Genomic DNA, 26,501 nt, shown 5'->3' on the forward strand with positions numbered 1-26,501 from the left:
ATCATTGTGTTTCTTTTGCCAAATCCTTCAAAATGTGGGGTCACTCAGTAGGGGTTGCTGTTTGAAAAAAAAATAAGTCACCCCTACCCCCTACCCTGTTAGGGGGGTTAAAAATATTGTTGATGTAAGAAATTACGGAACCTATGTTAACAATCAACCCCATAAAAAGAATATTTCTATCTATTTCAATTTAAAAAAAAACAGATTTACTTTAAGACTTAATTTACACACTGTACGGTACAATACCTGTAGGTATCCTTATAAATAAGCTGAATTGATTTGTCTGTCCGTTAAATGCATGGATGAGTCAATGTTCTTTTATTGTTTGTTGTTTTACGAACTTGAAAATTGTATAACCGAATTGAAGGAAATGTTTGTAAAATACTTACTGTATTTTAAGCGCGCAGAAAAATTTACTCTAAACTATAGTTTGGACATTTAGTTTTTGTCAAATTCTAACTGTACTAGAAACTACACATATTCGAACACGGTGAAACATGGCAGAAAAAATACCAGTAAACAGTATAAGTAGTCAGATTTGTTTTGCAGATATATCCTCTCTGTTACCAAACATGTAGGTCCTAACTTGTATTGTACAGTAAAGACCCATACAAAGCCGAAAGAAAATCCAATCTTTTGGACCCATTTTTAAATGGTGATATATACTGTCTCGACCTAAGGAAAAAATAGGTACAATTTGTCCAGGAAGTTTGTTTACACCCATTATACCAGGGGTTTACACATTCACGAATAGCGTTTAAATCTGATTCGCACGTTCACAGCCGTTATATAAAGAGTATCGGATTTCTCTCGCAAGCCGAAATTTCAAGCGATAGCCACACAAGCTGTGTAATGGGAGGTTGTTAACAGGGGGCAATACAGCACGTATGTCGGGTGTTGTTTACTCCAGTTAATAACAGGCCTGAACCGCGCATATCGGGCTGATCGCTGGTCAATCTTGTGGTCAAGTGACGTCACAGCCTGGGAAAAGAGTTGGTCGGACCTCCGACAGAAAAAGTATTTAAAGTTTAAATAGACGATGTTTTTTTTTTTAGTTTTCAGATTATTAAATAAATTATTTTAGATGGGGACGCCACCTAGGCGCGTTTAACTCAGATATGAGTGAAGGATGAGTGTAAAATGTTGTGAGATGATCTGTGTAGTGGTCAAGGAAGCAGTAAAGTCTGGCATGGCAGAGTGGGGGAACCTTTTGTGGAAGTTAGATTAATGTATCGTTAATACTTAAATGCTATGGGAAGGGAGGGAAACAGGTCCACGACGTAGGGAGTGGTGAAGGAAGTAGAAACGGCGAGCAGTGTGGAGTTTGGGAATGTATTAATGTATCTGCAATACTAAGACTGCTTTCAGAGTAGACTAATGATTTCCCCCGAGCAAAGCTCGGTCCCCAGATACTATATTTAATTCAGTAAGCAAATCGGTCCCCACCAAATATCTCGAGCTAGGAAAAAGTTGAGGCTGTTGAGATTAAATCTTAAATCTTAAATCTGTTAGACTTTAAATCTTAAGGTCCAAGGACGGTGGTAAAATATCTGAAGTGTCAAAAATTACCCCTGCTCTGCCCCACAGAACGTCAAAGATCCAGCAATTTTCTAATGGAAGTACTGCTACAGTGTTCTATAAGCTGTTTCAAATATACCAGCTGTTATAAACATTTATTTTGTTTATTGATTTTAGAGTTCTATCTTTGACTATTAATACAATTTCAGTATCCAATTGTCAATGGTTATATTTTACTCGTTTAGAATGGTAATGCAGTGTTGAAATGTATCGTGTTAGGAGAAGGCCATGACTACGCAAGTATTTAGGAATGGTGTACAGCATAGGGAATGGTTAAGCACAGGGTGGAAAATGATATTGTTTGGGGGAGATTTTAACCAGATACTGCATTTTGTTCCAGGCAAAAAAAGTTTTTAATAATAATCTGGAAGTAGTTTCCGTTTCTTAATTAAAATATGTGTGTCAATGCCGATGAAAATGAATTTGGTGATTTGCTTCGACAACTGGGAATCGGAACCCTAACCGATGTCAAAGTATTTAGAACTCACATGTATGTAACAGTATTTACTCACAAACAAATGCATTTGTTGCCTGCCTTTATTAACAGATTAAAAACTCTGGAATGAATTCAATTATTTAATGAAAATTAATAACAAAAACCAAGGCAAACAAAGATATGGTTATGGTGTACAGGGATTTCTATCCTGACACATTGATAAATTAATTTTTAGTTTGTTTAAATATTACAATAATTTGTTTTACATTTCCGATTTTTAGGGAATTTGGTCCCTACAAGCCACTAGTTTTATTTAAAGCCCAATGATCAGGAACAGCTGGGTCCGGTTTAGAACCATAAAAAACTGCTGATTTTTCTCAGGTTTGTACCGGTGCGGCGACCATTTGAATGTTAGGCGATTAGATCTCTAGTCAATTTTGTGACCAGTCATATACAATAATGTCACTAAAAATCTAAGAACTGATCGTTGGACTTCTTCAAACCGGCAAACTTCTTCAATAGGTGATCTTTTTTCCTAGTTGTCGTGAGGGGTATCTTGGGCAGTACAGAATTTCTTAGCTACTACACCCAACGATACACCATACTCTTATTTCTTTCATAGATTCAAGAAATTTTCTATATTGGAAATTGACGATTTTGGGACTGTATGGCAATGAACTAATTTCATATATGGATTGATGAAAAGCGAAAAGCTATATATTTAAATTACAGGGTTGGATAACTAAAGCCAGTTTGTTTTAGTGTCACTATATATAAATTCAAATTATTGGCTGTGTCCAGATATTAACCTATAACGGGTTCTACCAAGGTTCCCTTCTAACCTGTGGTGCTGCCAAAGGTTTCTCAAGGTTGGTTGCTATCTTAAACCCAACTATTTAAAACCTGTATATTAAGCAAAGCATTTTGTGTGCTTTCAGTTTTTAAAACGTTTGATTTCAAATTATGTAACTCCAGTCAGTTATCCGAATGTTATGTTTTCAAGCACTAATTATTTGTACTAGTGACCTTTGAACTTTTTAATTTCAACACCTTTTTAGAACTCCCCATTTAGAATATCCGGGGGCTCCACTTGACCTGAGTTAGGGAACTTAACATGTATTACGTTCGCTTACAGCTTGATCTCCACATACAACCGACGCAGATTCGGCGCAGGCGCGCTTGCCTAAGAATATCGCTGACACAATATCCTGATGTAAGCGGATAATCATACAGAGGTGTGAAAGCACGTGTAATGCTACGTTACCCGCCAAAACTGTCCAATTCCGCGGGTAATCTAGTTCGTGGACCCTCATTACTGCGGTAATTCCTACACTCTGCACTCGCGGATTTTAAACCTCCATTAATTACAAAATTTCGACTGTCCCCTAATCGTTTCCTCGTTGCTGTCTGGTCGTTCGGTTTTTGCGACCGCAAACCACTCGGAAACAGGAAACGGGGAATGGAATTCTTGTGTGACTGTTCATTAGTTTGTAGTAGAAAATGATCAAGTAATATTAGTGTCCGGACAATTTACCAAGCTGGAGACTTAGGCTCAACCCCCAAACATATTCTATTGTCCTAAGACGCACATTAATTCAGGATGGACCTAGGGGTTGCGGCATTATCACTTTACTTAGATATATCAATTGGTGATTTGGCAGGATTTGAACCCGAAACTCAGGGACCGAAGTCCCGCACTCTACCTCTAGACCAGCTCGCACCCCAACATGAATTTTAACTAAACTAAATTAACGGAAACAGTTCGATGTAATGAGTTTTTACCGTATATTTTAATCCTCCATGGTATTATCAACGGAAAAGCAAATTTTGATACAATATACACTTCAATATCTAGTTTACAAAACGAAGAAATAATGTGCAAAGCACATACAATATGTAATGATTATGTATATATTTGAGTATACACCTTATATTCACATCACTGACTATCGTTGTGGGAAGCGAGGTGGTCTAATTAGAGTGCGGGTCTCAGAGGTCACGGGTTCACGGGTTCAAATCCCGCTAATAACCAATTGATTATATCCGCAATAATTGATATTTGGTAATTGATTTTTTTTGCCGCAACTATAGTCCTAAGCTGAAGTAATATGAAAATCTATCCCGGGCTGTAGCCTAGTGCCCTAGGATTTGAAGGTGGATGAAAAAAATATGAAATAATAACTTTTTTATTTTTGTAGATGAAAAAGTTGATCTCACAGCCTCACATTATTGGTGCAGATATTCTATGTGTTTTCCGTTGTTCACTCACATATCAAAGTGATGTCACTAACAAACGCAGTGCAGTGATGATATAATTACCCGTCATCATTGAGCTTTTAATTATGGTCCTGACTAAATAACCTGATAGTGGTATCTCATACAGTGGAACCTCGATAAGAAGACCCTCGATAACAAGTCACTCTCGATAACAAGTGTCATTTTGAAATCCGCTTGAATTTATTTTACCCTAAATCACATGTTATTGCAAACCTCAATAAGGAGTCAACCTTGATAACAAGTCTCGTTTAATAATCCCCTTGAGAGTCTTGTTATCAAGGTTCTACTTTATATTTAAAACTCATCCTTCACACTTCTTCACCTTCAACAACCCTCCCTGGAGGTTCGTTGTATGAATCTGATCGAAACTAATCCAACCTAAGAAATATTTGATCAACAGTCTTCTATCATGTTAAACCGTTCATGAAAAACTCCAAAACATACGTTAAATTTCTCCGCTACCAGTGGAAGAAATCTGAATTGCAATTGGTCCAAACAATGGGCGATGGAGGAAAGCCCCTGTGTGGTATCAATGTCAGTGAAAGGATACACATTCGGCAGTAGTGTGTGTCGAGGTAGGTGGTGTGGTGTGATTGACTTTCCCTTGACACCCGACTGTCAATCACGACATGAGATTTGCATGGATGACGCGATGCGATCTGTCCTTAGTCGCGTCACCTCCAGCATCGGGACATTGTTGTATAGATTTTTTATTGGTTAGATTAAGATGAAGATCGGAATATGTGAAGCGGGTGATATCGATTAAACCATTCCAAGACTTAATGGGAGGCTTCCATGGTCAAATCAAATCAATCGTAGTTTGTCCCGAAGAAGGACTGCTACGACGCATCCGACGCGTCGACTATCTGTATGATGGTACATGTCTCCTGAATCTCTTGCTTCCTAAAGACTGGCCAATGGTTTAAAGTACCAGGTAGACGGAGGGCCAGGATACAGGCAGGTTCCATCATACAGACCTTATCTTCGCCAATTTAACAAGGCAGTCATCTCTTAAAATCCAAGATTCGACAGTATACTATGATGTGGCGCTAGTCGTCACGGTCAAACAGACTTGGAGTATACTATGGTATGTATGATGGAACCTGTCTCCTGAATCTGGCAATTAGACCGGTTTAGGTGACATGTTCCATCATACGGACTAGGCCTATATACGATAGATAAATATTATGCAATATTCTAATGAGACTTCTCATTCTTATGGGTTGACTGAGAAGATTTTAGGATTAGTATTGTCCGGTATATCCTTAGTTTACTAAAAGGTTCTTGTTATTTGAAGAACTATAAAACTATTTTAACTAAATATCAATATATCTGTGAACTATAGCTTATTACTAACTATGTGGTACCGTAACTGACAGATTTACCGAGGTAAGCACGATACCAGTTTCCGTTGTATTGAAAATAAAGTACAAATCACAAAATACCAATATAACTCTAATACATAACTCTATCAAAATAACTCTAGCTACTGTATATTTCAATTGTCTAACTGTTTGCTAGCATGTCTGAATATGCTATCAGCTCAATTGCACTGTAGGTAGAATTTTGTAAAACATCCTATTCTATCAAACTTTACCAAAGCTCGGTACCAAGCAGCAGAGCAATATCAATTTATACAGTAAATTACAAATATCGGACGCATTGCAAGGATCGCTTCAAGGCTTCGCTCTATCTGATGTATCGGTCCAAATCACGCCTCTCACTGCCATAAATCTTAACTATTTCACATCTTGCAAGCCTGTGAGATTGAGAAATGTCCAAATATGGGTCTCCCGCCTCATGGCAATATTCAATGCAATACTATGAAACATTGCATTCATTGCTCATATTGTTTATCACTGTGAGAATCAATGTATTGTATTGCTTTTGTTCCAAGTGATTTAGAATATTCTCTTGATTGATTCTGTACAGTTCAAAGTGTTACACTTCGTTCCGATTTTAATATGAAAAATTTTATGTTAGCCACGGGAGCGTTTAGTATTGTGAACAGAGCGCGAAGCTTCATTTCTGGAGACCGAGGTTCAAATACCGGGAATCACCAAAACTTTTAGCTTTTTGATCATTTCGTGAGCCGGTAGTTTGGACCTTATTTTAAAGCTATGGGTCTACATATCTACAAAACTGGACATGATAAGTCTTCCAAACAAGGGTTTTTCTTCCTTCGTACTGTACATAACAGAACAATCGTCACTATAAAGGGTGTCCCGTAAGTAAGTATATACAATTTATGAATAGGTTTATTGGATCGAAATTAAATGTAAATCAGGAATAATATTTTCTAAGAATGCCTTATTAGCGAGATATCTGCCATTTTTTGTGTTTTACACTGATAAGTAAAAAACTATTTAAGATATATTTATGAAAATTGGTATACCATTTTATTAAGTCAAGAGATATAATTGTATCATTTCAGAAAAAAATAATCTTACTAATATTATAAATGTGAAAGTTTGTGTGTGTTGTTTGTTTGAAGTTCAATCACGCATTAACTACTGGTCAGATTGGGCTGAAAATTGGTATGGTGACAGCTCACATTCCCGATTAACATATAGACATATTCTTATCTCAAATATCCTTTCGTTCTCCATCCCATTGGCTATTCCTGATTGTTTTGTACTTACTTACGGGATACTCTGTAGAAATATCTATTATTCAAGCGTTATTTCATAGCAAATACATCAACTACTGCAGTGTCGGTAACAACATCCAAACAACAGTGCAGTTGCAGCCACATGCTCTACCGTCATCCATGACTGTCACCTGTTTCTCAACATCTATTCAAACGGTTTTTTCTCTTGTAAATTGTAAAGAGGTACATTTCTCCTGCTACTTTATGTAAGTGTCTATGGATCCAGTTCTGGCTGCGACACTTCTCGACAAATAGTGTTCGCCGCCATCCGTCTCTGTCGTCCTTATAAACCGCTCGCCTGTCATCCATACGGCGAAAGTGAGTTGCGCAATCCGCGTCTGTTTCTGTGAAATATGTACAAATCTGCTTTATTTACATCCCGGGTTTGTAATGTGAAATGATTCAGAACATGTTTTGCTGGCAAAACTTGTTCCCAGGGAATCCAGTAGATTGTTGGTTGAAAGAAGTTGGAGAACACAGGTTGGTTATACTCAATGAGAAACAGTTGTTGAAACACTAGTGATAAAATTGTTTATTTTTCAACTCAAAAACTTTTTACAATTTCATACAAAAACACATAAAATATCACTACAAGGTTTGACAACTATTTTTTCCTACAGTCCCCTAAATAAGTGGACTTCCTTGCACTGATTATAGTACAGAATGCTGCTAATTGCTGCATTTACTTACTTTTGCCACACTCTTTTACTTTTGCCGAACTCTTTATTTTGCCGCACTCAAGTATTCTAACCAAAGAACAAAAAACAGCATGCTTTTATTAGACACCTAATCCGTGTACGCTTGAAAATAAGTTGGCAACTAGATACTACGACTACGATCAGCTGGTGCAGCGTTTCCCATTTCGATCAATGCTTGGTTTTAACCTAACTTAAAAACGTGTTGTATAGTGTTTGAAATACTCACTATTTATATGCTTTATAGTAACTGTAGGAAAAATATAATGTGTAACGCGAGTGCAAAGTGCCTTTGCTGCACTCGAGAAACTTTCCACACTCGCCCACGGCTCGTGGGTAAACATAAACATTTCTCTCATGTGCAGCAAAGTGCCACTTCGCATACTAGCTACACAAATAACCATTCTCTCCGTAGAGTAGTTCTATCCTATACAGTTCTAAAAGCGTGCAACATATTTACTTCGGTAACTCTTTCAACGGAAAACTCTACGCTATTGATTAAGATCGCAAATCGATTAGTGTGTCGTTCGTTGATTAGGCCTGTACATGAAGATGTTGTGGAGATTCCAATAGGACAATGACTAAATCAGTAAACTATACAACAGAATTTTTTAATTAGACATAAATATCGTAAATTATTTAGGCCTATATGAATTTGATGATAATCATAAAAAGCTCTTTGAAAATAAGATACTTAAAACCTCAAAAAGCGATCTGAATTAGCTGCCAGTTTTAAAAACGACTGTTCTATATTGAGTGTGAAATCTCGCCAACCCAAAACTGTACCCGACAGTACTGTAGCAATTCTCTAAAAGATAATGGCGTGTTGCCCGCTTGCTCGGAGCCCACGTTTTTCCTTAGATCCAACTCGAGGAAATGAAAAAACTGTCACTGAATCGAAGATTTCCTTTAAAAAACAATAGATGTACTGATGTACTTGTTTATTACACACGCGTACTACCTGAGTCTACTACTCCCAAAGCCGATCCAACCGATTTCCATTCAAAGCTCCACAGAAAGTTCCCCACATGTATGGGTTGAACCAGAGAATTACGAGGTCTGTAAGTTAGACGTCGGTCGCAGATACGGTCTAATAGGAGTGTCCACTGTCGGTTTAGCCGCTTGTTGCGATAGTGTAGGCCTGGGGGCGGCACCTTGGAGGCGGCACCACGGTGGTCCTCCGCCCCCATCGCCCTTCACCGCTAACTGTAGCTAGATCTCACAATGTATCTGCGAACAGGCCGAGATGAACTTTTCATTTTCTCTCCGGTGAAATCGAGTTCGCATTCGAATTTAATTAATTACAATTGACAGCAAATGATTTAAATTCGCCCCTAGCGGTTGGACCACACATTTGCTGTTTCTTATTATCTTGATTCTGCCCTCTCAGGAATTTAAACAGGTAATTATGGTTTTAAGTTGCGAAAAGATGATTTACTTACGTTAATCGTGTTTTGTAAATTAAGTTAATAAGAACATTTAGTTTATCATCCCATACCTATGTGATGTCTCGCTTATGGCATCATCTGGTGTCACAACCTTTAACAACATTTAAATTTTCACTTGCCATTTATTTGTTCACATCATTTTTTCTTCTTTTTACTACTATACAGTTAGTACCACACTATATCTCTGTGTGGGTTTTAGTTTATCACTTTCCAGCTTTGGCTGGATGCGTGTACTAATCTTGTTATGGTTTTGATATATTAGTTTCCAGATCCCGAAACTATGTAAAACTGTGATTTTCACCAACACAACGTGTGATTTCAAACGCAGTGGAAAAACCGTTATTAACGAAGGCAATTAAAACCTGTCACTAGCTAATTTATTCTTTTTATCGTCGACAACAATCAGGTTTTTAAGAACCTTATTCAGATAGTGCATTATATCATCTTTGAACAACTTTACACACGGCCAGAAGGTTTTGCTCCTCAATTGGGCTTACATACTTACACATGTCTTACAGTCCCTGGTCTTCTTGCTTAGACTGAAACTGAGGCTTTCTCTGTGTGCGTCAGCTGATTTTACAATCAAACTTTGGTAATTCAATACACTTTTCTACATAACACAAAATCCTCTTCAGAAATGATGGAACGACTTATATTATTGTGAGCTATAGAACTATTATGACCCATCAGCTATAACAACAGGCACTAGCGCATTCTGTGGCTGGCTTACATAACTATGTTATTTTCTAATAAAAGATTGACAACAGCTGGTCCATGTAGATGGGATGTCTACTTCTATCCGATAGCATATACTATCCAACATAGTGTTATCCATGCCAATAGTCGACACCAAACTTCTGTTCTTACTATGACCATTACACAAACCACGTCCTCACCACATCTGACAACCATTTTACCCAGTAAATTAAAACAAATTCACTCAACAGCTGCAACTTTGTGCCAATTCGAACCGTTTTGCATTTGCTGCACACTGTAATCACCGGCGCGGGCCATGATAAACTCTTATTGAATTCGATCCCGTCCTAATCAAGTCACAGCCTTCAGCCGTGTTTTATCGCACAGCTAAATCGTCAATTGCAGCCTGTTGTGCAATTAGTCCCAACTATGATATACTAATTGCACGTGTGTCTTGCAAGGGAGGCTAATTCCCGGTCGCCGCCGCCGGACTCTCGTATTACTGCATGTTTAACTATCGCCTTCCTCCAGATTAATAATACGCAAGGAGTTTTAAATATGGCTCTATGAGTACGCAACGCGTGGTGTCATAATCCAATATTGTGAAATCTAGCGAGAAAGTTTAAAAGTGGAAATGAATGTACTATTAGTAATTAACCTATGTGACTGTTTAAATCTATAGTTATAGTTGAAATTCTATTGCTATCACACAAGGTAGTGTATGCTATCTGTATTAGATAAGTACGTTGCCAGCGAACCAGGTGCGTAAAGCGGAAATTAGTGAAGGATTTCTTTGCCTGCTCTAGCCCGGGGTTGTTTTTCGCGTTACTTCAGAATACGCCTGGAAACATTATTACTTAGATGAAATCAATTGTTGATTTGCGGGATTGAACCCAAAACCTTTTGGACCAAAGTCCTGGGCTGTACCTTAGAACAGCTCGCTTCCAAGAGATGAGTGAATGTGAGATCACAGTGTTTCATTACCGACTTGATCAGCTGTTTCTTCAGACAGGACTATTTAAACTAGAGCCCAAGATCAAGGACGGCTAAGTCCAGTTTTGACCCATCAAAAAGCTAGGAAATTTCTCAGGCGATAAGATACCGGTAGTAATAAGTGAATTACGAATTTTAAGCTTGTATACTCTACCGTTTAGCAGTCCAATCTTAAGCGTTGAGGATAAAACTGCATAGAGGTAAATGTATTGGCCTAATAAATTATAGACTCCACAACATTTCAAAGAGCATTTAAACAAATAAATAAAGGTTAATCCAGTAAATAAGGTATAAGGTAGGTTTAAGGGGTTAGGTAAATAAGGTTCTTCGTTGCAACCCCAAAGCAGATAAATGACTCCAGTAAACAGATTATGTATGCGAATGTTAAGAAACGTAAATTAAGTACAGTATATTCGGTTGCCTCCGTTTCCCGAGTAGCAGCGGCGGATGTGGTGGCGGATGGCTGAAGAGATTGATGGGGTGGCGGCGGCAAGGCCTCGGGAACGCCGACTACAGTTCATTTACGTAAATTACCTACGAAATACGGCCAATATCGTACCCGCGGGATATCCAGGTTCCGCTGCTTTCCATTTTGATTCATTCTCATGATCAAATAATTATGTCATAAATGTCATTCCCTTGTGATTTACGAAGGAAAAATTGCACCCATTTATGTTTTTTCTGCTTAGAATGACATCAAACATCGTATGCCAATGGTCGACTTGTGGTTTAAATGGTTTCAAATTATCTATAGAGTTTGTGTCGCTGTGTTTCTAATGTAAAATGCTTTTGTTTCAGGGAACAATACCTGTTCAACGTGTTCGAAGTGATCGTCTCGACGCTGGAGTCGAAGCTGCAGAGAATAGAGAACTTGGACAAAGCTGTAGAACACCTAATGAGGCGGGTGGAAGCTCTAGACTCGAGAGTCAACGACAACATCGACAAAACAGACTCCATCATCGAGAAACTTCAAACATTCGATCTCAAACTGTTTCAAGGAGGAACGTTAAGTCAGGTGGATAATAATTTGAGCGAGAGACTCGTTCAGCTCGATCAAAAGGTCAGTAACATAGACAGTAAGTTGGTGGGTTTGAAAAACCAACTAGACTCCAACTTTCTTCCAGCGGATGATATAAACGCGGAAGCCAGTGAAAAGAAACCTATAAGCATGAACGTGTTGGACATCACGAAAGTACTCAGTTCCGAACTTGACTCCTTGAGGAGTTCCACTTCGAATGTGGACAGGAAACTGCAATTCCACATCAACCTGGTGTCCGAGAACCTCGGAAAGATTTTAAGCATGATGTCAGATGTGCATGAAGCTGTGGTTGAACCGGTGGTAATCCAAACAGGGCCTCCTCCTCAGGCTTTCAGGAACAGAACTTCAACAACCCCTCCCACCCCGACCACGACGATCATCAAGAACAGCAAACTGGACAAGCTGGTGAGACAGATGCATCCCATCCTGTCAGTGTCAAACAAGATGGACGAGGTGTGGGACGTGGTTGTAGGCACGAAAACGTCAGTGGACGATCTAGTGCCAAAGTCAGACGAGCTTCTCACGCAAACACAAAGACAAGAGAGAGCTATTAGCAACATCCACGACGACTTGAGGACAAACACGAACAAGATCATTGCCAACCTAGATATGGTCGAGAAGAGACTGAAGAAGCAAGAGAACGACGTCGTGACGTTAGCACAGCGGCCGGTGCCAGCGGAACTCCTTCTGGACCCGACGATAGACAGGATAGTGGAGTTTGACCAGAACAGGTTCCAGGATACCAACGACCCCACCTTGACCGAACCACCTCCACCGGTGACGTTCACGACCCCGACGACCCAAGGACAGACCATCCCCACGACGACACCGTCCGTCATCACAGCAGCTCCTGGAGTGGTCCAGGGGGTTCCTCCGGGCCGAGGCAGCAGCAGGAACAGAGGAGTCATCTTCCCCAGCGTCAAGAACAAGCCCCTCCCCGCCAACAATACCTTCGCTACCGACATTATACCCAACATCAAGGATGTCAAGGTATGTATTGGATTTTACTTCTATATTTTCTTTAATGTTTTGTTTGTAAAGGTTTTATGCCGTATCAGTGTTGACACGTCGAAGGATCGGTCCACATGATTTAGTTTGTGCGTAAGCTGAAATGCACTTGCTTACGATTGATACCTTTTGAGCGGTTATTACTAAAAATTGGAATCTGTATTGAAAATTGAGTCCAAAAAGAGTGGTCTCATATTCGGCTAGGTCGATTGTATTCTTCAATCCGAATTTATTATTGGCTATACTAATTAGAAAAAAAAACTAAATAAATCATTACACAACAAAACTGTTATTGAAAAAAAATGGAGTTTCTTAGGCTATAAGACATTCCAGAGTGTTAAAGTGGATGATCAAAATACTATTTACTTTTTTACCTTTAAAGATATTTTATCTATCTGTCATTCATGGAGACAGTACTACTATGCCCTAATGCATTTCATTGTACTATGCATTTCAAAATCTAATTACTTGAAAATGTGTCGCTTAATTTTGTGGTCTACGCTCTAGATTAAACAAATATGTGATTCCAAAAGTAAATTGGGCTTCCTTCCTATTGACAAAACCAGTATTGTTACATAGATCCCAATAAAATCCCAAACAACTTTCATTTCATTCCGTCGTTATCGGTGGCCATGGATGAATAAGGTAATAAGACATTTCTGCTCTTGACTGATTTGGAACACATACGCCTCACTGGCGTTTTAAAAGGCATCCCATGTCAATAAGAATAATCTGAGATAATTTAGAGAAAGTGGTCTGGTAGATAATATACGTTACCCGGATAATTGGTCGGGGAAAGGTAAGTTATTATCGTGTCTTTCTTCGACAATTAAAGATTTTTATACCATGTGTAACACCCGTAATAACATTCCGCATAGTGTTTAATTAAAAGTGGTGTAAATTAAAGTTCGAAGTAATCGTGATCAGAATCAATGTGATTGGATGTGGTCGTTTTTGTTTTGAAAAGTATTCGAAGAAAAGAAACTCGATTTCTTACGATTTGTGTTTAAAATAATTTGAAACGGCTGTACAATAGCCCAAATTACAATAAAAATAAAATAGGAATATTGGACGGACACTTGACATAATTCAATCATGTATGGTTGACAAGCTTGTTTATTCATGGAGTTATAGGGTTTGTTAGGTTAGGGTTACATACCTACTATTATTTTTCGTTGTAATTACTGTATCATGGGACGAGTAAACCAACACATGGCATGGCATCGGCTAGAAAAAAAGTATGGAAACACGGGCCTTGATTAGCATTATAAACATGATAAATGTCCTGATGGGTAACATAACACACTCTAACAGTGTAAATTTTGTAATTAAAATAAATAGCGTAAATACCTGAACGGGGGTACCATCTACCTAAACTGTACTGACTCACCCCTATGGCGATGTTTCTTTGTTTTGTAGATGATTTTATTTTATATTTTATATTTTCCATATTTAATCTTGATTAACTTAAGATTAGCTCGCTATCAAGTTTACATATTTCACAACAAGTAGCTTCAAATTTCCATAATGGGATAAACGTGCCGGCACTATTTAGGCTTTACTAAAACGCCTTATGGAATATTTAAGACATTTCTCACTCGGTAAAATTAATAAACTCTTCCACAATAAACCAATGCAAGGAGTTACACAGGGCGACAAAGTCTACTAGTTTCTGTCATCGGTCATCAGCAGGGACGGGGATCACACCTATTAACACAAGGTAACCTCGAGGTAACTGGACTTACCTCAGTGAGGTCATCAAGACGGTGACACTGATTGAATAACATTGAACCTGCTGCGGAAGGAAATGTCGGGCGCATTCCATGCTTCTTCGGAGGAACTAGTGAAAGCTGTTGAGACAGGTGGACGCTTTCGTCAACGCCCATCTTTTGGGCGAGACCACCGCAATCTGACCCGAAAGGCTATTGTTTGCAATACAATTTGTATATACAAAGTTCTTGGGTTGTAAATGAGACTATAAAATTATTTTTATCCTACAGCAAAGTGGAGTGGATATAGTGTTCTAATCAGAAGGTCGCGGGTACGATCCTAAAAAGTCAGTAGCTTTTGATGGTTCGAAACTGAACCCAGCTGTCATTGATTGGGCTTTTAATGAAGGGTCCGGGATACAGGTTCAGCTGATCATAGTAACAAGGCTATCGCTTATCTTCTATCCTATTCACTTATAATATTCGTCATATGGATCTGATCCTAAAAGAACTATACGTGGAATTATATCCAAACAACAAATTTTAGTTTCAACTATACATAGTTACTTTTACCACCCTTTTCATCTGTGGAAACTCATAATAGATAACTTAACTCACAGCTAATGTAAAATGCTCCACTCTATATCAATCAACATGTTGATATTTGTAGTTATACTCTGGTTGAGGGGACTATTCTCTTGACCCTCTTCCTGGGGACTAGCCAATGCTTTGAAGTTCGGGCCTCAGGTATAAAGAGGTTCAGGAGACAAGCTCCAGCATACAGACTATATGAAATGATTTGTAAACAAAATGCATACGTATCATTCAATATTAGTGTTTGCGTAAGCAGATTAAACAACTATATCGGCAAACCAGTCTTGATCGGAAATATCTATAATCAATCCACTATTGCAGCAATTAATTAAGGCGTCTGAACAATTGATTTCCTTGTATATTGATGTACGAATATACAGATCATGAGGTATTGAACTTCATTGCCTAATTTTGATTCAACCATAATACAACAACCCAACAGAAGAGACATTTGCTAGCTGTTGCTTAACCTCTGGTATATTAAAAGGGGAAAAGTGCACTATCAAATATACCTTATACCTTATACTTTATCATCAACGCACTCAACCCAACCGTACAAGAAATATACACAAGCAAACCTGCCTAAGACATTTGGTTTGGAAGTTGCTAAAAAAAAGACGTTTCATTCCATTGTAGCATCTGAAACTGTTTTACCATTGGATGAAAAGCTTAATTTTAGTAGAGTAATTACTAACCTAGTACTTTGTATATTTCAGTAACACTAAGCAGAATCGCTACACTCAGGTCACCTTTTGGTTCAGAAACACTAAAATGATTGAGGCAGTTAAGCCATACGTTACAAGTTTCTCAAAAGTACAGGCTACACACATAACCTAAATTAGATTAGCCTGTCCCACCACTTATAGACCATAATGTTTAAATTACCTGCTCTAGAAACCTAAAGAACCTGATACGCCACTAATTGTTAACAAGGCTGAGAACATGGAAACATTCGATCGTAAATGTACGGTATTATCAGAAAGTTGTTATTATTTCAAAAATTATTCCCTGAAATTCGCATGTCGACAAATTAATGGACGGTGTGTGGTAGAAAGCCCCGTGTAGATGGGCGGCTGGGCGGCAGTGAGCGCTCCTGGCGATGGGCGGGTTGACCAATTATCGGGCGAACACCTCAAGAAATTGGCCACCGGAGCAGCCATAGTCCACATGTGTGGATAAGTAATAGGCTTAATCATTATATATTTAATAGTTCTTGAGTGGCAGTCAAAACACAACATGTTGCCTAGACGTTCCATCTCCATGTTAGAGTTGTCACCAGTTTTCTAATCAAAATCGTTGTAGTTGATGTGAGCGATCGACAGATTGCGTTGATGTAAATTACAAATTACTGTAGAATACACACACTTTAAAAAGAGTCAAGCTGGTGGAATGACTTATTGTGAGCTATAGCAACTGTAATACAACACATTAACTACGTCAGCACGTATATAAGGTACAAAATCGAGTTTTAGACACTAACGCATTCTGTGACTAGCTCACATAACTATATCCTTTTTCAATTAATAAATGGTAACAGTTGGTATGTAAAGATGGGATGTCTACTTCAGTATAGTAGTCAATTATATTACTCTACAGTAGGTATATTGGGGCTATACGATACCGACAAAACATGGAGCCTGTTTATAAGAAGAAAAAAACCAACTAACAATATTTGTCTTATATTGTATTTCTTGTATGTTGTAAAACAAAAATTTTGTTTCATAACAGAAAAATACTCATTTACCTGTAAATAAAAAAATATTAGTAAATATGCATGATTTTACTATTCTACTAACTACAACTTTTACTGTTCAAACGTTCAAGTAAAGGATTTTAATTTTAACGGGTCTTTACAAGCAAATTAAAGAAATAAATCAAACGATAGGGGGGAAGCGCTAAAGGGCATTACCTTTTTAGCTGCGATTCGTCCCTTCGCTAGAACATTCGCCTTAAAATGACACTTCAATCGTAAAAATCTGTTTAAAACGGCTGAAAAAGGGATGTAAAATTGGGATGTAACGGAGAAAACCCTTATTGTATTAAGTATTTAGGTAGATAGGATACGGTAGACGAATTGATATTTTATTCAGAGATGTCAGAAATAACTAATGTTTGACCTCTGAAGTAAAACTACAATTAAACCGTCATGAAAAGCTTGCAAACTCTTAAATGTATCGTAACAGGATATTAAGAAATTTGCTACCCCCTCCCCCCTATGTCTTCTTCACAGTCTGTCTAGTGATCCTGCTGAGGAGAGATCAAGCCATAGATAAGGATAACTGCTGTTCTTAATGTCACGATCACATCCCAAGCCAAGCTACACAGAATCCCAGACTCACCTGAGATTCATAACAGTTTGTTTTGAATACTCATTTTAATGGTAAAAAGTATAAACTACTATTTACCTTTTAAAAACAAGTATTGCCCTATGTCTACAAATTTATAAAAGGAAAACAACTCATTACAGTAGGTAACATTAGAATATAACGGTTTCTTTCCTTTTGATTTTTACCAAGACTTCAGATTCATCCAAATTACTTGGAGCTACTTTATAAACCCGAGACCCTGTGTTTCGGAGCTTACCGCTTGCCGCTATATGTCTAAGTACTGTCAAAATTGTATGTCACTGAGGCTAGGAGAATTTTCTGTGGTACCTTTTAAGATATTTTTTATTACCTTTCAAGATAATTTACAAATCATCGTAAATAAGTATTACTATTTGAGTTAACTAATCGCCTTTTTAGTGGGTCCATTTCTGTTCAACAAGCAACTTATTTAATTTACAAAATCCAATCGAATGTCACACTTAAGTATGTAATTTCCGTCAAAACCGTTTGACCGCTTGATCAGTAGATTAACCCATTTCAAATCAATCAAAACCCACAATCCCACTGACACTTATTAATAGCTCGAGTGGCTCGCCAACGTCAATATTTTCGGCTATTTAAGACGTCCCTGATAGGTTAGCCCACGTAGTCAATATATTGGATTGTCTGAATGGGAAATCGGACATCGGCGCATTTCACCGCCCCAATCAAGTCCGGCCGACATGTTCCCCTTTTTTGGGACGATTCTAATTAGAAATGTTGCAGAATTAGAAATCTGACGTGTATTTATGTCCTTCATTATGCGGAAATCTGTTGCCAATAAACCACCAGATGTCGCTTGTAGCCTAGCCCACAGTCTCCGGCGGTCTGTCTTCGCATTCGCACTTTCTTCTAACAAAGTTTAGATTATGTGATATGGTGTTCAGTCTCACATTTATTTGTCTCCGGGTATCAAGTTACCATGATGTTGCGTTCCGATGTAGTTAACATGTGTGATGTACAAATTACTTGTTGCATCTATAGTCTGTGTGACGAAACTTGTCTCTTGACCCTCCGTTTACTTGAGCCTTAAACCAATGGACAGACCCCAAGTATTTTGGAGACAAGTTCCATTATACAGACTATAGTACAGGATCGTAGTATAAAAATGATGTTGCAGGATCGTGGACCGAGGAGCAATCGTTACCTAATCTAATGTAGCTATGTATAAAATCGTCAATTAATTTTCTTAAAAGGTGCGAGCAGAGGAAAAACTACTTAACCTACACAGAGAAAACTGCATTGCAATCCTTCTCGGTCGTGAACCCTCGTGAGTTCTTTTGCTGAGGTTGGCAGTTTTATGGGGTTCTCTCCCATATTCGTTTCCCGATGCTCATCGATCCAATTTTTTATTGGGGTCTAAACACTTATACTATAGATGTAATTTTGTAACCCATTTGCTATACACTTTGTAGTGTGTTTAGTGGCAATGCTACAATACTCTTGGTGTTTATTTATAGATAATGCTACAACAACGAACAGTACAAAACTTTCTATGTATAGTTAATTTACTCCCCATGTTTATTCCGATGACGTATACACTCAACACAGTACACATAGTCTAATTACGTCCACAAAATTATATGCGCAGACTTAAATATTATAGTAAGCTTAAATATTTCAAATAACAGTTTAGTTTTAATCAATAGTTATGATAAGACTACAGCAATTAATTATGATGGAAAACGACTGCAGTGATATCTGTTGGTTTTGACAAAAACACATTCTACATTACCGACGCCGCATTTTTAATAGTATATTCCATCACCAGAGCCTAAAGCATAGCCTTCTTTGGCCATGTCTAAAGTGACTCTTTTTGACCAGAGCACAAGTGTTACGTTTTGGCGAAAACCAAGGTCGGAAAATGAGAGAGGGTTGAAAAGACACTTTTAATCCGCGTAATGAACTTGTCATATTGCACCATTATTTGAACAATAGTATATTTCGTACCAAGGGCCGAAAATGAAGTTTTGCTGCCTCGAGATCGTTTTAAAACGATCGAGAGCTGCAAACCCCATTTCGGTCCGAACGGTATATTTCAACACACGATACCTTATGACCACTGTTCACCACAATAATAATGCACTTTGATAGTCAGCACAACTACAACTTTAAGGTTATGTGAAAAGAAATTGAGGAATCAGAAAAAATAATTAATAGTTGCTAAGCAGTAACTACAGACCTTAAAACCAGTCTATTGCAATTATATGGATACTGATTGTGTATGTAATATGCATAATTTGTTTTAAGAAAGTAAGCGGGCAGCTGATTCTCGGCCCTAGGGATGTAAAAATCTGCTCAGTCCCCAAATCACGATGGGAGCTGGCATGGCCAGTAAAACGCAACTTTCAGCCACCAATTGACGTATGTAATACAGCTAAAAACATCATAGTGTGATGATAACTATGTTACAAAACTGAAATAGTTTTTATTTAACGATAACCTCTCAAAAGGACTTTTAACTTGTTTTCAATAATGTGCTAATGGAAAAAAGCAGCTGTTTAGTAAGTGATTCAATCGTTTCGTTTATCACGATTGTGTTTGAACATTATACTATTAAGTCGAGCTATTTAATAAGGCAACAATTGACTACAGTCGAAACATACAATTTTGTTTGCAATCGAATTGTGAACTGACTTGACAGTAGTTACGGCAGGTTTTGTTACAGTATGCCTACAATTTTATTTTGAACCTTACATTTTGTTGCTGACACGGTTTGTTGGGTTATAACACTTGTTTAGCCAGCCTATAGCTCACAACGACTAACGAGTATCAATTAATTTTATTAGGCACAGTTACAATATTTCTGATATCCGTATTCAACAGATATAACGAATCTAAATCAGCGTACATTCATACAAATGCCTAATGGCCCCCGACGGGGCTTCAGAAATTGACAAGATTATGTTCATTTACAATCTTATCGGAGTTCAGTCTCTAGGGCAATTCATAAACATTTGTAAACAAGATTAGGCTATGTATTAGCTACGATGCGAGATTAATAGCGAGAACTCTGCGAGAATTAATACAAATATACCGATTTAACAGACTCGCTTGGAATTAATTTTTATAACATTAACACAAATAATGTTGTTCAAAGGTTTATTGCGGACATTTTCCATCACGAATGTAAAAAAAAAAAAAAAAAAACAATACACAACGTTTCGGGATCTGGAATCTGATCCCGTCTTCAGGTGAAAAAACTTAACTAACACATTACAACTAACAATACACAAACGCCCAACCTAAGTTGGAATACACTACCGAGGGTAGTAGTCAAAAATATGCACTGTATAGCAGTCAAGTCATGATACAACATGCAATTAATAACAAATCACAAAACACTATAATCTATAAAAGGTTTACGTACAAAAAACTCACACAATGGAACACTAACAACACCGTACGCTATGACTCCACCAATGAGACTGAACCAACATGGCTGACCAATCGGAAACACGGAGACAACAGAAATGGCTTCCGGTCCCTGGAAAAGTAAAACCAACAAAATGGCGGAGCGATGTACGATGCCGCAAGATGGGTGTTAATTATGTTTATTCATATCACGAGTTTTACTACGAGTTAACATAACGTGCGAATTTTGAGGAGAACTCGTTATTTCCCTATTTATTGAACAATTAAGTTCCCTATCCTTTAGTTCCTTGTTCAAAATGGGTAGCCAAAGTGGCCTTATTTCAACCGATGACTGACTGATTGGTTGGTCTGCTAATTTAATGTATGAGGCTTCAATGAGTTTACGTTTGAAAAAATGAGGTTCCTTATGGACAATTTTTGCCTCTTCAAAATTCATACGATGATTTTCGGACCAGCAATGATGAGCGATCTTAGATTTTTCCACTAAACCTTTTTTGGTGTTTTCTCTGTGTTCTTTGATTCTAATGTTCAACGGTCTTTTTGTCTCGCCATAGTAAGGCCTGGAACAATCATTGCAATTTATTCTGTAAACACAGTTTTTAGTATCCTGAGTGTCATTTTTGGGTTTTGTTTTGACGAGACTCTGCCTAAGTGTGTTTTGTGTCCTAAATGCTGTTTGCACATTAAATTTCCTAGCAACCCTTCTGAAGACGGGATCAGATTCCAGATCCCGAAACGTTGTGTATTGTTTTTTTTTACATTCGTGATGGAAAATGTCCGCAATAAACCTTTGAACAACATTAACTCACCATCACCAACAATGAACTTCAAACAAATAATGTGTAACGTATCTTAAAAAGTAGTTAGCTTAAATATTTCAAATAACAGTTTTAGTTTTAATCAGTAGTTAGGATAAGACTAAAGCAATAATGATGGAAAACGACTGCAGTGCTATCTGTTGGTTTTTACAAAAACACGATCTGTATTATCGACCCCGAACAAGCTCGATCACAAACTGCTTGTTCGGGGTCGATAATGCAGATCGTGTTTTTGTCAAAGCAACAGATCCGGTAAGTGGATGGCCAATGATTTATATTTACAATCCATGTTTCAAATTATAGTTACAATGTATTTTAGAATTTGTGTCGGATATTTTAGGATATTACTCCTGTCCTGGGTAAGAAACATATCCAAATATCATATTCAAATTGTCCGGAAGTCCTCAGTTACTCACAGAGCCGTCATTTTGTTTTTTTTTTCACTTATTTATTCTTTTCTAAAAAGTGGTAAAACATATGAAATTGAAACTTTGCACAAACATTCATGACAACTAGACAAAGCTACGAAAATGTTTAAAACTCAGGAAACAAAATGGCGGCTATTTCAAATTTTGATTCTTAAATAATTTAAAAACCATTGATTTTACAAAAAATTTACAGGAATAACTTTTTAAAGTAATTTAATTACGAATCGATGACTTTCATCACAGCTAATAGAAAAAGTTTGGGTGTTTTGTGGGAATTTTAAAAACAGTAAAAAGGTGTGCAATCTTAAAGCCGTCCTAATGATAGATAATTGATCAAAACACTTTTGGGGCTATGTAACATTTTATTAATGTTTGAAATAATCTAAAATCACTTTAAAATAACTTACAAAGCGGACTGAGACTGTTGCATTGTTTTTTAAATACGTTGCACATTATTTGTGTTACTTTTATAACAATTAATTCTAAGCGAGTACGTGAAAGAAATCAGTATATTATTTAAGAAACAAAATTTTAAATGGCCACCATTTTGTTTTATGAATTCTAAAAATTTTCATAATTTTGTTGTAGCTTTGTCTAGTTGTCGTGAATGTTTGTGCAAAGTTTCAATTCCGTATCTTTTACCACTTTTTAGAAAACAATTAATAAGTGGAAAAACAAAATGGCGGCTAAGCTATTAGAGTTACCAAACTGGAAGAAAGCAGTCAGAGACAAACCAAGGTGCGCAGCGCAACGGGTGTGTTTTATAGAGTGTTTAGGATAATTGCGCCGCTTATGAAACCCAGCCCCGGTTCTCATTAGACTTCCATTCCGCCAAAACTAATATTTAGTGCCGCGTGATTACGGATCAGGCCACTTGAGGCCGCCCCGAGCACGTTGCATCAGAATCAATATTTGATGTTTTCAATCTGTGGGTTTCTCCCGGCTGTACCGCCCTAGATGGTAATACGTCAGTGAACACGTAGGCATATCTACGTATATGTCATAGTTATACTATACAGGGTGTTCAAAAAAGGCGGGACATTAATGTACGTAGTGGTGATGTAGGGTCAAAATAAAGAGAAAATTAAGAATAACATTTTTCTCCAAAATGGCTTCGTCAACCGGATATCCGCCATTTTGTATTTTTTACATTTAAGATATTTGCATTTTTTCAACCGATCTTTATGAAACTTGGTATGTATGTTAAGGTAGAAGAGACCCATGTTAGAAACAAAAGTAATCTTGATTCAACTAAAAATTTTAATTAATTTTAATTTTATATCAGCATTGACACCTTTTCAGCAGAGATTTAGCACCTTTTCCTTGAACATTTCAGCAGCTTGCGTTTGATATTGCTTGCAAGGAGGATTCATTTTACCGTAGATTAAAAGAAGTTTTACTTACCTCCGATACCGAATCAGGTTTCAGGAGTTTGAAGCAAACGATTGTGAAATAGCATTGTATTAAAGTTCATCAAGTTGAGCTACAACACAATCAAAACTAAATTTACCAATCTGACAAATCAAAGAATGATACTTGTTTGATTTTAAACAGGTGTACAGGTGGATTATCGTTGACTAAACATATTAACTTCCGTATGGATTTTGGAGGTGATGCCCTTCGAGCAAGTTTAAAAGCATACTTCTTTCGTTTGTGTACAGTGATTGTTTAATGTTAACAATGCATTTCTTGGTATTCTGTTAACTTCAAAATCAGGTGACTTTAACGTTAATAAGCTATGGTATACAACCAAATAGTAAAGGGCTAGTTAGAAAATGAACAAAGAAACTTTTATTCATCAGCATACAATACTTTGAAATATGATCACGAATTCAGTGCTAATACGTGTATGGTTCCTCTCAATATTTTGGAACCTTCGGATTAAATATGAGTAAATGAGAATTCTTTATTGTTCCGCATATGTGCGCCCGATTGGCAAACCATACTCAAATTTCGAATAGCCAAATACCAGTCCAGAGGGCCAGATACCTGTAGGTCTAATCTCATATATCACTTTCCACTTCCCACGTGGTTCTATGACACTTCTCCCTCTCCCCTCTCCCTAGAGGAGATATCACCGCCGATAACAGGTGATTAAGATATGCTGGAAATTGCCACGAGAAAGATTTGGGTGGCAAAAGTTGTATATATTTTCTCTGTGGTAACTTTTTTTTATCAAGCTACTTACCAAATAATAATAAGCAACTTCAAAAAAAATTACATGCACATAAATAACATGGGTTTGTGTTATGTGTATAACTGGGTCCTATCATTCATTTCTCAAAATCATGACCTTAAGCAAATATTTAGATGTCAGTGGATACAGCGATATATAGTAGTTTACGCAACGATTGCGTAAAGATAGTGTTAACGACACGAGTAGAAAATTTAAGGTACGAGCCTTGGCGAGTGCCTTAAAAACTTCTACGAGTGTCGTTAACACTATTTACGCGAGTTGCGTACACTACTTTACCTACGACAGTGTTTTAATTACTAAAAATCACTACTTATAACTTCTAAAAGAGGTTGTGTTTTCGTTTATAACCTCCCATTGCCACTGACAGTGATGCAACGAATTATTGAACCAAACACTAATTTCACCAATCATTAACAAATTAATTGGTAAACAGCTGATTAGTTGAAATTGGAATCATTACAATTTTACTCCTTTTCTCTCAATCCTTGAACCTCATTGGTCCGTTACCCGTGTTGTTATGAGTAAAACGGTAAAACTATGCTGTTATGAAGTAAACAATGCTGTTATGAGATACTTTTCAATTCTAAGAACTGTACTGAAACGGCAACTTTAAAAAACGGTCGTAGGTAAAATGTATAACAATTAAGCTGTATTTATCTTGAGTATTTTCTGCTTTTAGATAGTAGGACCCTGATATATAATTTGGAATATAGGATGCCTGTGTCCCATGGCAAGAGTGGACATCAGATCTGAATCTATTTATAAAAGGAATGTACATATTTGTACGGTATACTAGCTGTTGTACCCGTGCTTCAAAGAAAAATCAGTTTTATAATCATTGAAATAGATTTAAAATAAATAATTGGTCATACATCTTAAGATTAAATAATCCTACCACATAGTTGTGTAAAATATATTTAATTTTTTTGGATTAGCTGTCTGAAATGAGCATTTGATAGTTCTGGTTGTTTACATTTAAATGTCAACTCAAAGGTAAACATTGTGAATTTTCTCATGCTTCCATGGAGACCTATTGTTTATAATGGTATAATTTGATTTAGTTCTATTGTTGAGATAAGTGAAACAGAAAACTAATAAACAACAAAATGTCCACTATAAAAACCGGACGAAGCCAACCATAAACTCTTATCCATAATGATGATGCATCTATAGAGTGTGCTTAATACCCCCACACTATTATCACTGCGACTATACGACTGCAACACTATTAGAAACCATTACAAATCACTACGCAGCTTTTTCACAAATTACGCACAACTAAATTAACAATACGGTTGCGGTTGTTTTTACGCCACTTAAGCGTCCGTGAACACTTCCTTTCAATCGGGTGAGATATTTATGCGCGGGCCAGAGTTTTCTGTAAACAATAGCCATTGTCCCTTCGCCTCCCGGTTGGGAAACTGTGATTGCCACTCTTGTCCAGAGGTAGACAAGGCTCGCCCCTACCTCGGGGTGTGTGTCATTGATTTCTTCAGTTTTGCTCAACTTTAAAGGGCAAGTCGGGATCGAGAGCAGCCGTCTTCTGAATCGGACCTTGGTCGTTGTAGAAAGTGGATCGCTGTTTTGGTTTTGTCTAATGATCTTTCTGTAATATTGGGGCTTAAAATTGCTTTATTTACATGAAAATTCTATTTGTAACTATTCTTTGATGTTTCTGATCAACTTTGATGTAAGGCGAGATCGAGAACAGCATTGTAGATGGAATCGGCCTGAAGAAAGTCGAACGATTTAGTCTTGTCTTCGAAACCTTTTGTTGGTACTGTATTGGGTTTTATAAAAATGAATCGTTATACAAAATTGTATAAATGTCATTAATTTTTAGTTTTGATAAATTTAAATGACAAGTTAGGATCGAGTCCGGCGGTCTTATGAAAGATGGAAACCGTTCTTTCTGTTTACGTAGAAAGTCGATCGTCTTAGTTTTGCATCTACGACTTTTTTCGGGAAGAGACATGGGCTTATTGGCTTTTATAGAAAACCTTACGTGGTCACAAACTAAATAACAGTGGAATTCATAGAATAATTAAACACAACGTTTACGGCTCATCGACGCGTTAGTGGTTTAGTCATTAATTGGTTATGATAAATGGTCATCAAGTTGTGATTTGTTGTTATTAGTCAATGTACCATGTGGCAGAATGGTTTCACATCACTGTATTATGACGTTAGAGGT

General features: G+C 37.3%; 1 protein-coding gene across 1 annotated transcript in view; it reads left to right on the forward strand.

Annotated features, from left to right (window-relative positions):
* Positions 1–26,501, forward strand: part of LOC128994260 (angiopoietin-related protein 1-like) — a 242,582-nt gene that overhangs the window by 155,370 nt on the left and 60,711 nt on the right. The window contains exon 2 of the mRNA XM_054418674.1: positions 11,572–12,802. Coding sequence (XP_054274649.1) covers positions 11,572–12,802 — 1,231 coding nt within the window. The remainder of the gene's footprint in view (positions 1–11,571; positions 12,803–26,501) is intronic.

This window comes from Macrosteles quadrilineatus, unplaced genomic scaffold (assembly GCF_028750875.1).
Source record: "Macrosteles quadrilineatus isolate MER2022 unplaced genomic scaffold, UCM_ALF_1.0 Scaffold_5__1_contigs__length_97177068, whole genome shotgun sequence".
Taxonomy (NCBI): Eukaryota; Metazoa; Arthropoda; class Insecta; order Hemiptera; family Cicadellidae; genus Macrosteles; species Macrosteles quadrilineatus.